The 12,389-nt window shown below is 48.5% G+C and overlaps 1 protein-coding gene across 1 annotated transcript in view; it reads right to left on the bottom strand.

Annotated features, from left to right (window-relative positions):
* The window catches only part of IGDCC3 (immunoglobulin superfamily, DCC subclass, member 3), a 94,867-nt gene extending 86,087 nt beyond the window's left edge, over positions 1-8,780 (bottom strand). Inside the window, exons 1-2 of the mRNA XM_009887405.1 lie at positions 8,636-8,780; positions 7,893-8,198 (exon numbers count right to left, since the gene is read on the bottom strand). Of these exons, the coding sequence (XP_009885707.1) occupies positions 7,893-8,198; positions 8,636-8,780 (451 nt within the window). The remainder of the gene's footprint in view (positions 1-7,892; positions 8,199-8,635) is intronic.
* Positions 8,781-12,389: the final 3,609 nt, after the last annotated feature.

Here is a 12,389-nt window from a genome sequence, read left to right as displayed (position 1 = left end):
AGCAGATGGTCTCTGCTCTACATGTCCCGAGGATCTGTTCACCTGCTTTCCAAGAGGTTACGGAGCCACGCTTTTCCAGGCAGCTCCCTGGTTTAGAGAGCGGGGACGGAGCTTGTCTCGTGATACCCAGTGCCCTGCTTTAACTGCGTTCACAGCCCCTACTACTGCCAGGAGCAACGTACAGGACACCACACCAGATCAGGAGGGAGATGTCAGCATCTCCATCTCTGTTTCCAGAGCTAAGAGGCTCCCAGACACACGACATCGTCTGTCCAGTAGCACCCTGCACTGACCCCCTTGTGCAATCCCAAGACCAAGGTGAGGGGGAAGGCACAAACTGCACAGACAGACCAGAGTGATGTGGAAGCTGCAGCAAAATCACCCAGGGAATTATCCCAGGGATTGGGGCCTGAGATCCCTATGGACAAACCTGTGCAGGTACAAAGCCAGGACAGTCCCGCTCAGCCGGTGAGACAGCAGCAGGGCAGCTGAAAGGGTAAGGAATCTATTTTAGCTCGTCAGGGCAGAGAGAGTTTTAACACCAGAAAACCAAAGCAAAGAGGTAAATCTGCAAAATTCAAGCCTCCGTAGCAAAGCAGCATGTTTAAAACCTCTCCTGCAAATCCATGTCATTAAACAGAATAACTTGGACTCGGCAAATCCAAATGACTTTCACTTTCAAGGTCCTGCATTCAGAAGCCCACAATGGAGAACAATGAGGTAGAGAAAAAGCCGGGGATCTTGATGCCGCATTCAGAAGGCCATCTGGTCTGGCCGGCACAGCCAGCGCTGGGAACGGGCAGCACCGTGGGTTGAGATTTAATCTGAGCCACTTATTGAGTGACCTCAGGCGAATCGTTTGACCTCCTTTTGCCTCAGTCAACCCAACTGTAAAATTGGGTTTAAAGCAAGAACCTCTCTGAAAACCATATGCTGTGCCTAGGAGGAGTGGGAGCAGACTCCCCAACAACAGGGCTGCAACGGTGGGTAGAGCCAAACCCAGAGCAGAAGAGGCGGTGCACGGAGCTGGGATCCAGCATCCCTCGGTGTCAGGGAGCTCTGAACAATGGGTCTCCTGGCTCCCATCCCACCAGCCCCGCGAAAAACAGCTTTGGGCCCCGTGCAGGGACTCACCCATAAGAGGGGATTTGCGAGCTCTGCCCTTGCTTATATCACTACTGCACCCAAAGACCCCAAACACTCAAAGCAGGATCCCCGGACCCCAATCTCGTAGCAGGCAGGCATCAACACAAAAGACATGGCCCTGACAAAATCCGGTATCTTCCTCCACAGCTTCTGCGCCCCTTTATTTATTTACATATTTAGCTGTTTTCAGTAACTGTGGGTTACAGCCATGACCAGAGCTTTGAGGCAAACACAGCCACGCTTTCTTTTAACTCACTGGTTACCCACTAGATGAAGAGCATTGATTGCTCTGGTCAAATGGCCCCTAAAATCAATTCCTACTCACATCCTTGCCAATGAACGGCAGCAGAAAAGCAGCCCCCCTCTCACCTGGGCACCAGCCTTTCCCCGGCACTGCGCGCCCTTCACCTCTTGGCAGGCTTGCAGGGAAACGACGGCACAGATAAAACACCATCCCTAGCTGACACAGGTCAACAGTAAAAACAAAATAGCAACTTGTCCTCCCCTCCAGGTGCTCACAGATGCAAAAGATGGCAGTGATGGTAAACCCACCCTGGGTTCAGAGAGTGGAAACTGAGGCACAGCTGGTGCACTGATGTCACTGGCCACACCGCGGCCAGCTGGGACCCTTATAGGGCAGAATGAGAGTGAAAGCCGTATGTAACCATCACGCCATCACCAGCCCGCTGGAAAAACAACCATGTAACTAATGGCTTTACAAATCCTTAAGCTGAGACAAGCCTAAGTAGATAACGAGCTGCTCTAGGTGACAGCACCAAAGAGATCACAGGGTGATGACTGCAAGCAGAAGACTAAGGTAGTAGAGACCTGTCCTCCCGAATGAAAAAATGGAGGAGGGTGGCCCCACGCTTCAAGGAGAGGCTGGAGCAAAGCAGCAGGCTGAGGGACAAGCAGTAAAAGCATGTGAGGCTGGGCACCATGCTGTCTCCACAGAGCTGCCCATGCGGGTACCAGCAGAGCATCACCCTGTGTTAAAAAAGCAGGCAGCAAACTCGGGAGTAGCCTCACGCTGCAGGCACGGGCTGCAGAGATGTCAGAACTTCCTCAGCTGTGCTCCAAGAGTTAATTGAGACAAATAACTCGGCAGTGCTACCATTAATGAAATTCTTCTGATATATTTCCCCTGAGCCTTCTATAAATGACTAAGTGACATTACTGCCTGCAGTGCAAACCCCCTATATGAGAGATAACATTGCCGGAGCTAAGGTTGGCACATCCACGTTCGAAGCCTTGCGAAGAAGTGCAAGATGATATTTAAATAACTATCACACTGCTAAGAAATGAGCAGCCAAAAGAAATATGGTCTTATAATGTGCTCAAGTCTCAGGATGAATCCCGGCTGTTACATGCAGACACTGAAATGCAGTGGGTGGCAAGTGACAAACTCTTTTAATCCTGCAAATCTACTAAAATTCCTAGTCAAATCTCTCTGATCTCCCTCCAGTGACTCCAATATTTGTACATTTGTTTTGCAGCACACACAGGGCCAAATACTGCAACAGTACAGACGTACAGATGTGAGAGGCAGCATCACACGAGCCAGCATGTCCTGGAGGCAGCCAAAAGAGCTGATGGAGGGAACTAACCCACTCACCCATCATCTCCATCCCCTGGGAATCTCTCACAGTCTTTTTGCTTTACTTAATTTCTTTTTCTCTCCGTTTTTTAGGAATTCCTCATGGGCATTTTTCCCCTCTAGAACCCACTGCTACAAGCCCAGAACTTGCTCCGGGCTTACCAAGAACCATGAGCATTCAAAGTACAGACAATAAAGAAGCATCACTGGCATCAGGACTGAGCCTTTATGCTCAGCATTTGGGAAGAAAGGGCATTAAATGCAAGCGGAGCCACAATTAAAAATAAAAGAAAAGTTATTTGTAGATGTAGGAAACTTGGCATGCAACACCAGGGGTTAAACTGCAATAAAATGCAAGCGACCACAAGCCAAAAGTTCCTGGGAGTAACAAGACTATGCCTCCAGAGCCACAAACCGACACCAGGGCACTTGCTTTAAAAGCATACCTTTACCTCCAGCACGTGTTTCGTACCACTAAAACGTGTCATCACAAAAGTATCTTGCTTCCAACTGCCAAAACAGGTTCACATCATCTAAGCACAAGCTATAGGTATGGCTCTGCTGACAATACAGATACTGCATGTGCACAAGAAAAACCAACAGCAAACTCACACGCTTAAGGTCTACCTTGATGTTTTCAGCTGAGACATGCAGTCTGCATCCAAACAGTGGCACTGCCCAGGAAATACCTTAGTGACAACTTTGGTGCCACCTTATTTAAACCTTAATTTAAAATGCTAACTTCATAATGAGTGGAACAAAACTGTGTAAAAACATTTCCCACTCTAATCCTGGTTTGATCCCCCCAGTATGGCCTTCTTTTGTAATTACATCCCTTTGTGATCTCACTCTAATGCCTTGTATTGTGACCCATAAAATAATCAGCCCCCTTTGTCTCTCCCTAATCCTTTTAGACTTCCTTCTTGTCTCTACACTCTTATAAATGCTGCCATTATTTGGGCTCAGCAGCTCTTCCCACCACCCCAGAGCTTGGAAAGGGGGCTGCAGGTTAAACCCTGAATATATTCTGTGCAGAGGAGCTGAAACGATGGGAAGATCTTTGCGGCTTTAAAAACACCGCAATTCCCAACCTCCTCCCCTAGCCACACAGCTTGGCAGGGAAAACAACTTGCAAGCATGCATATGCGCCAGACCTCCTCCCTTTTTATATTTTGGGGATGACCTTGAGACCCTTGGCCTGGAGGTCACAGCGGCCAGTGTGTTTGCAGGGAGAGCATGCCTCTCCCCAGGCTGGGCAGGTGGAGCTGCAGCCGCTGTCTGCGGGATGAATGCAGAGAAGACACATAACATCTGCCTTGCCCAGGCTATCAACCCTGCCCTCCTGCCGGCACGGTAAGTGCCGTGGACAGCCAGGCACAGTGGGATGGAGCAGCGGGATTTGGGGTAGGATGCAGAAGGGAAGAGGGTAAGGGAGCAGAGAAGGGCGCAAGGATGTGTAGTGCTATCCTTGGCCACAAAACAGTGCCCCCGCAGCAAGACGCAACAAGGAAAGCATCTTTACAAGCCCAGATCTCTCCAGAGCTATTCTCAGGTCCCACAGCACTTCAAATATTGGGCAGGTCCATTTCACCAAACTTCAAGAAACCTCTTTAGCTCTAGGTTGCACAATTGATTTACTTTCCCTCTTTCCTTTTTTTTTTTTTTTTTTTTTTTTTACAACACCAGATCAAACAGGGAAAATTGCTACTCTCAGGCCGGATGCGTGCAGAGCCTGATCCGATACCCAGTTTGATGGTGATTTCCAATTAGTGGTAACTGCTTGTTATTGAGTGATATAATCAATGGGTCTTACTCCACCGGCTGGGCTGTGATTTATGATGATGTGGAGCCAGCTCCATCAAATTATAGCATCGGCAAAAAGGGCTGGAAATGCCATGAGACAACACGATCAGAGTCAAGTAAGGCCAAGTTAAGCAAAGAGTGGTGATGAGGAGAAAGGTGGCTGCGTTTTGGGGAGCTCACCTTCCAAAGGACTGGACTGTAGCCGTTACTGTTGCTCAGAGGGTATCTTCATCCACAGACAGCAAAGGCGTGCATCAGCTTCTGGCACGCACAAGGGAAATACAGCTCCTCAAAGAGACCCGCAAAGACACAGCCCAGCAGTGCCTCCAGAGAGCACTCTGCCTACAAAACTGATTTTAATTAAGACAGCTCGGAGTCATGCGAAATTATGAAACTGTCATTAAGAGAAAGAAAAGATCTGTATTCAATAACCTGATCAGATTATAAAAACATGTTGCATTCCACAACCTTTTAAACTAACACACCAGCATTTGAACAGACGCAGAAACAGCAAGCGAAAAAATTCCAACTAGCGTGTTAGGCAAAGGGTGGAAATGCCGAGGGCCTCCACTCAGCTCAGTCACGCGTAGGCTTCTTGCACACTTGGACTTGTTAAAAAGATGGTTATGCTACAAAAATATTATCAATGTGTTTAGCACCTGACCTGCCAATCCACAAACCAGCCACAATCCACTTCGCTCTGCTGAGCATCTTCAGTTAATAATGACACATAGAAAGTCCCCTGAATTTTAGTTAAAGAAATGTCATGAACCAATTTCTAGGATGAAGGTTTTAAGTGCCCTCTCCATGGGGAAACCGCAGGCACCTTGAGCCCATCGGGGCTGCACACGCAGTGGCTGAGAGCAGCATATTCTTCCAGTTAAATTTTACTCAATGCCAAGTGTTGAAGTAAATTTGAAACATAAAAATATGATATCCAGCCCACATTTCCTGAATGCAAATATGTACATTCCTCCGAGCCAAGAAGATTATATTCCAAGCAATAATACAAAGCCAGGGTCTGTAACGGTGATATGAGACTAACAGCCTGCCTTTGAAGACAGCGAAAAGTGCAGCAGAGCTCTCGAGGGGCTCTGGTCTGTCAGATCCCTTTTATTCCTCAGTAGCACGGCCTTGATCAACTTTCAAGATTTTTGTTTGTGAAAGGTTTTTATTTCTCCTTTGCTTTTGTGTTCAGATGTCAGGCTCAGAGGGAAGAAGAGATCAGCACTGGGATGAGATTTTACCCACCGGCAGTATTTACTCTGCTCCGCAAAGGTCTGTTTAGTGCTTGGGTTTTTTTTTCCTGCCAGGCAGCCAGCACCCATTTTTTCAATGCAATGGTCCTGTCATCTCTAAAATGGGGACAAACACATGCTTATCGGGACTTGGGGTAAGGAAAATCACTATTACTTGTGTGTAACCACCCTGAGATATGTGGGCTTGAGGGAACAACGGTGATTCCTTCTTAGGAGATTTCATCTACGCCTAAGCTGAGTTCTAAGTGCAAGTGCTAAAAGCTCGCCCTGAGCAGCAGGTTACATTTGCCCACAACATCCCATTTTATTCCCATTATCTGCAGGCACCTGTGGCATCGAAGGCCAGATGTCCTCTGTTTTGTGCTGGCTTCACCCAGACCTTTTCTCAGGGCTGGCAAGAAACCAAGCCTGAAGCAAGAACAGGGTCCAGAAAATTTTCAACACGATCCCTTTTTCATTTTGATTCACGTGAAACTACGGCTACAAAAGGAAATGCTATTCAGGGACACACAGCACATCACATACATATTGATGCCGGAGCTGAGATAACAGTGTTTATTGACAATCCGCTATCCCAAAGGTAATTCCTCCGGCTCTCATGTCTCCTGTTTACAGGTCCAAGAATTTTGACATTGTGCTTGTGCATCAGCCAGCTCCCAGCTCATAAATGCCAGAGCTGTTCACCAAAAGTGCTCCAAGGTTTAGCACCGCAAGACTGACAAGTTTGAGATCCAGCTGCTAATCTGGCACGGACCCAAAGCCCTTGGCTCCTGGACAATGTCACTTCTTACCCGACTGAAAAGCTAGGTTTGCAGATGGCCACTTCATGCACTTGGGGATTGTTATACACAAGGGCTGGAGTGTTCCCTTGGTGGGCTGCCAGCCGGCCCCGGCGCTGCGGGGAGCGGGCAGCAATGCTCCAAAAGGCCCCCCAGTTTGGGAAGAGCAGCCAGGGGACCTCGGCCCCAGACTTTGCTGTAGACGTTTCCCGCTTTGCACCAAAAAAATCATAGTGCAATTTGCAAATGCAACAGAAGTGGTAGTAAGTGGCTTGCACAGAAAGGAGAGTGGTAGCCATCTCCCAAACAAGTTGGAGGACTCTTCAGTAGAACTTACTTAACAAACCAGCATTTGGCCAGGACTGGGGGCCATACCAGAGACCTGTCCTCACACCCATATATAAAGAACACCCAGCAGCAACTTCTGGTTGAATGCAAAAAGGAGAAGCACCCACACCCCTGAGCCCACAGTCTGTGGGCAAAGCTGGCCACCAGCGGAACAAGGACAGAAACCACCATGACACCTCTGCCATCAGTCCCAGGACAAACACAAAGCAGCAACCAGAGCCGGCAAGGGGGAACGCAGCAGCCTGCACGGCAGGAGACCCAACAGGACCAACCGCTCTGACCACGGCGATGCAACAGGCTAAGCTGGGTACTGCGCAGGGCTGGAGTCACAGCCTGCCCTGTAATTCTTCCTCCCCCACCTTTAAATTTCATTCCCTGGTTGACATTTTCATCTCTCCTCTTCCAGGCTCCCCCACCAGACAATCTGTCTGTTGTTGTTAGCCTTGCCCTCAAAGACATTGCCACGCCAGGTAGTAAATAAGACGTTGATGCCTCCACACTGCCTGCCTTAAATAACAAAAGGAAAGAAACCGTGACCTTCAGAAAGTCTTGCCCTATGGTTTGGAAAGAACTGCCTGCCAAGCAGAGCCCAGTCATGCTGCACAGCAAAGGGGCTTCCAAACCCATCGCAGGAGATACATGAACCACAGACCACTTCACCGCGTGACTTTAATGTAATTTACCCCTCTGAGACAGGGAATTTACGGCTAAAAGGTGGCTTTTAGTTTTCTCCCTGAGAAGGCTGATTAGCTCTTCTTTTACACCTGGACAGCTACACAGATTAGATGGCAGCCAGGTCCCCACACCAGCTCCAAGTTCTTTTTTCTCTTCCCTCTCTTAAACACCCTGAACATCCTGAACACCCAACACCCCCTGTGCTTCCCTTCTGCTTCCCGGCAAAGCCAGGGCCCCTTGCAGGATTGCCCCATGAGGTGCAGGTAGGACGATTCCCGTACTTACTCGCTGCCTGAATCTTCGCCTTCCGGCTCACCACCAGCCCGTAGTGGTTTTGCGCCATGCAGTCGTACTCGCCTTCATCCGAGGACCCATCTCCCCGGACCCTCTGGAAACGGGAGACGTAGAGAGACCCATTGGCCAACATGAAGGCATTCTCACTGTCCACGATCATCACGCCATTCTTCCGCCACGTGATGGTGATGGGCTGGATGCCCTCCACCTGGCAGTAGAGGATCAAGGGCTGCTCCTGCACAGCTATGTCATCGCTAGGCTCCACAACGAATGCCAGCTCGGAGGAATGACCAAAATCTAAAACGAAGAGAAAAGGACAGAGTCAGCAGTGTGTCCATGAGAAGCAGGAAGAGCCATCTGCTATGGAAACTTACAGGGAATGATGAAAACATTTTGGATAGAGTGGGCTACCACAGAGCTACAGGGTGCAAGTGTTTTGGAGAAACACAAAACCTTTGGGCATGCTTTGCCTCCCAAGGCTTTGCTATCAAAATCTCAGGGCGCAATTTCCAAAGGCACAACCACAGGCACAGACCTTCAAGGCTGCCTTCGGCAACTCCAGTGAGGGGGACAGGCGGGCACACCCCTCCGGTGGCTCGCCAAACCCCAGCTCCAATTGATACTCCCCTGCAGATTGCCTCTTCATGTCCCTTTGCAGGGGTGAAGCAATAGGCAATCAAAACTTGCACAAGCATGGGGCATCAGCCATTCCCACCCCAGGAGCAGAAGTTTACACGAATTCAAGAAATCTGCTCCTCTCCCCCACATAACTAAGCGGGGAGGGGGCTGTGCCATGTCCCAGACCGCTCTGCAGCACAGCCGGCAGGGGTGAAGAGGGGGATCGGCAGCTCCCGATTCAGACCATATTGCCACCGGCATCTTTGCGACACTTCTCCCGCTTGGCAGAGCAAGAGGCTGTTTGCCTCTTGCACGTAACACCATGCCCTTCTGTCGCTTTGGTCTCTCTCACGCTGTAACAAGCAAAGGATGGTGCTATTCACTCCTTAACGAAGGGCAAGTTAAGCACCAAAATACAAATGCACAATGTTCTGGCTCAGCGACACAAAAGGTTTCTTGCAAAGCAATTACACTAAACCAAATCCACGAGAGATAGTTATTGCAGAATTCGTACCAACAATAGGTGAACCCGCGCTTCCCATCATAGAGATACATCCTCATTTACTTCTTTTGCCAACAGAACTTTTAAATACTATGTCTTTGGCATGTTATGCTTCACTTGGTCCAGCACACCTTTTTAGGGTATAATTTGTCATACAGTCATAAACAGACACTACACAAGATGACAGAAAGACAGAAATAGAGCTATTGTTTAAAGATTAGACAAAAATACACGCTGACATGAAAGACAAAAAGCAACCACGAAACAGGAGTCATATAAATATCTGAATGGTATAAATGCAGGGATGAAAGCAAACTTTTTTTTTTTTTTTTTTTTTGAAGAGCAATGGAGAAGACATTCTGGCAGGGTAAGAAAACTACAATTTCATCAGAACGTGGGGAAAACCTTTCTAACAGTTCTCCCGTGCAACAGCTTCTTAATAGGTGGAGGTTTCCAGCTGTGCAAACCTGCAATACAGCTTCTCCCCTATTTCATGGGCTCAGGGGGACCAGCTCCACAGCTGCTCGCAGAATTGGGACACCCATGGGCAATTTCTCTTGGCAAACACCAGCCACAGCACAGTTTTTGTGATACCTGTCCCTAATACAGACCCCACCAAGGACAGGATCCCACTGCACTAGGCTCAAAAACAGAGTAGAGGGCAGATCATTAATGCATGGTAAAAGTAAGAGATGAGAAGAGGCAGTTACCTTAAAGAAAAAGAAGAAAAAAAAAGAGTCTGTCTTTTCTGCTCTGCAAACCCAGTGAGATTTTTTTTTCTTTCTTTCTGTAAATCCCCATTGCTTTCTACGGCAACTTAAATTGGATTACGGGGGATAAACATTGAGTGCAACCTGAGCCGAGGCAGATGGACTGAGCAGACAAAGGAGGAAGGGGTAGTGCACGGCAGGTCAAAGGTACTGCTGTCAAGGTATGAGTGTGTGCAGGGAATGGACAAACTCTACTTAGTGACAGACACCTAAAACACACTCTTTATTAACCCATTAAGTCTTAAAATGTCAGGCTAGCTCCAGCCATCTCGGTGATCTATCATTCACTGTGACTTTTTTTTTTTTTTTATGAGATAGCCCTGGGGTCCTCTCAGCAAGTTAGACTACAGCCAGTACAAACCCATCAATTATTTTTTTTTTTTTTTTTGGTGAAAATTAAGGAATTAGATGAATGCTCCGCATTTTTCTGCAAAGTGGCCAGAGTCTCAACAGCACTTACCACGCTGGGGCCCCATTCCCTGTGTGGGCGCTCCTCGGAGTCAGGTAGGATAAGGACCCTGGCGTCCTGACACTGAACCGAGGGGGACTTCTGACTCCAGAAAGATTGATCAAGATTTCAGGATTTACCCTAACAGGCAATCAGAAAAAATCCCTAATGATATAAATGCCCCAGCTCCCTCGTACTCTTAAATAAAACAGCTTCTTATTATATGTACAATAAAAGGAAGAATCAACATAATTACATGCCCTTCCCACAATAGCTGTCATTATAATAACCATCATTAAGGCCTGTGATTGGAGATAATCATGTTTACCTCCATAAACATTCGGTCTGCATCCTAACTCCAGGCTGCTCAAGGAGCAGAAGTGATGACACTTATAATCAGGACTGGTGCCCTCAGACACATGCCAGGTTGGGGACGGACACTGGCTGGTCCTGGGGTCTCCTTGAGCTGTAGTTGAGAGCAGGACTGTACCTCAAGGTGTGACACTGCACAATGGACAGTGTGCAACTGGTTTGTAACCTGCAGATGCCTTACAGTGTCCAGAAGCACCCAAATTCCTCCTCAATGGATGCTTTTCTCATGGGATGTTTTTCTGACCTTGAAGAAATCCCACTGCCTCTTTCCTGGGGCTTCAGGGCCAGGTAACCAACTAATCGGGGACACAGGGACAAGAAAGCCCGCCCCACGTGGGGATTTGGGAGAAGCTCTATCTTTTACACTGGCACAGGCTTTCCACGCAAATTCAGCCAAAAGTCTCTCTTCTCCCCAGATACTTAGATGCTGAAAGACGCAGAGAGGCATCTGCTGCTCTTCAAAAGTCCCTACACCTCTCCCTGGCACCATGGGCACATTAGACACCCTAAAGCTATCTGCACCTAAACCTATCAGCACCATTAAATAGATATATCTGAAATTGCCTTAAGATACTGAGCTTTGGTCCACAAAGGCCTCAGTATCCCAGTTTGCAAAATCCACAGGTTCTGCCTTTTGTGGGGTGAACGTCCAAGTCTTGCAAATAGGTACATCATTGGTGGCACAGTTGGCAAGACCCAAGCTAGCAAGCTGACCCAGGCATGTCTCCACTACCGTGACAGCACTGGTGCAGGGAAAGCTGAGCCCAGCAGGTCCCCGGCATGCAGAAAGCTCTGAGGAAGCAGCCACAGGCTCTTCTCCAGTCAAAGGTCTTCTTTAAGCCAGCCCCATTCCCTATGGCCCTCAGTCTTGTGGCCTAATCTGGGACCACAGAGTAGGCTTGGTGAGAAGGATACCCCTCACAGTGCCATGCTTCTACAGGGCATCATGTTCCTGGGGGTGATCTCAAAAAAGAATGAAGCCCTGGGATGCTGCACACCATCAAGAACAGGTATGAGAAACTGGTCCACAAACAGCCCAACCTAAGATCCACATGGCCGATGCATAGCCAATCCGGAGAGAACTGGGTACATGGCATGGTAGAAACTAGGCGCCTTACACCTTCTTCGTCCCTTTCTAAATACCCACCTTCATCCATTTTGCTGTAACCATGGGGTTATTCGCATTAAAAATGGTTTTCAAGTACCGGGCTTTGAACAGGGACATTGGGATTTGACCTTTCAAGACTGGCACTGTGGGGGTCCAGGTCTCAAAGGCAGACTCCCAACGCAGAGCCCTGCCTCCCTCGGTTGCTCGAGATGAGAGACAAAGGAACAGGGATACGCGCAGAGGGATTTCCATGGCGGGACAAGAAGGCTCCTGGTGTTTGCTCTAGAGGTCAGCTCAGACGCGCAAGAGGGAGAACACATACAAAGCAAGGAGGTAATGGGGGATGAGGGGGAGCCAACTCCGTCAGCATAAATAACTGATTGTGGTTAGCAGTGAGGCACAGAAACGATGCTGCAAAGTTGGAAGTAAATGACACTCCAAAGGCACAGGGAAACAGTAAAAGTGCAATTAATTGAGAGAGACAGAGAGGAAATCACCAAAGCTGTGCACATTCACTCGGGGAATCTGAAAGTCCCATCTCTCTTCAACGGCTGGCTGCGTATCCAAACCCAACGCATCCCACACAACGTCCCGGGTACCTCCCGAAACGGACTGTGAAGCAGTGTGTCTCACAGCCACTCTCTGCTCGAGGCAGAAACTGTAAAACTCA

The sequence above is a fragment of the Charadrius vociferus genome, unplaced genomic scaffold, assembly GCF_000708025.1.
Source record: "Charadrius vociferus isolate BGI_N301 unplaced genomic scaffold, ASM70802v2 scaffold190, whole genome shotgun sequence".
Lineage (NCBI taxonomy): Eukaryota > Metazoa > Chordata > Aves > Charadriiformes > Charadriidae > Charadrius > Charadrius vociferus.
The sequence above is the reverse complement of the archived record's forward strand: the minus strand, read 5'-3'. Positions and strand labels throughout refer to the sequence as shown.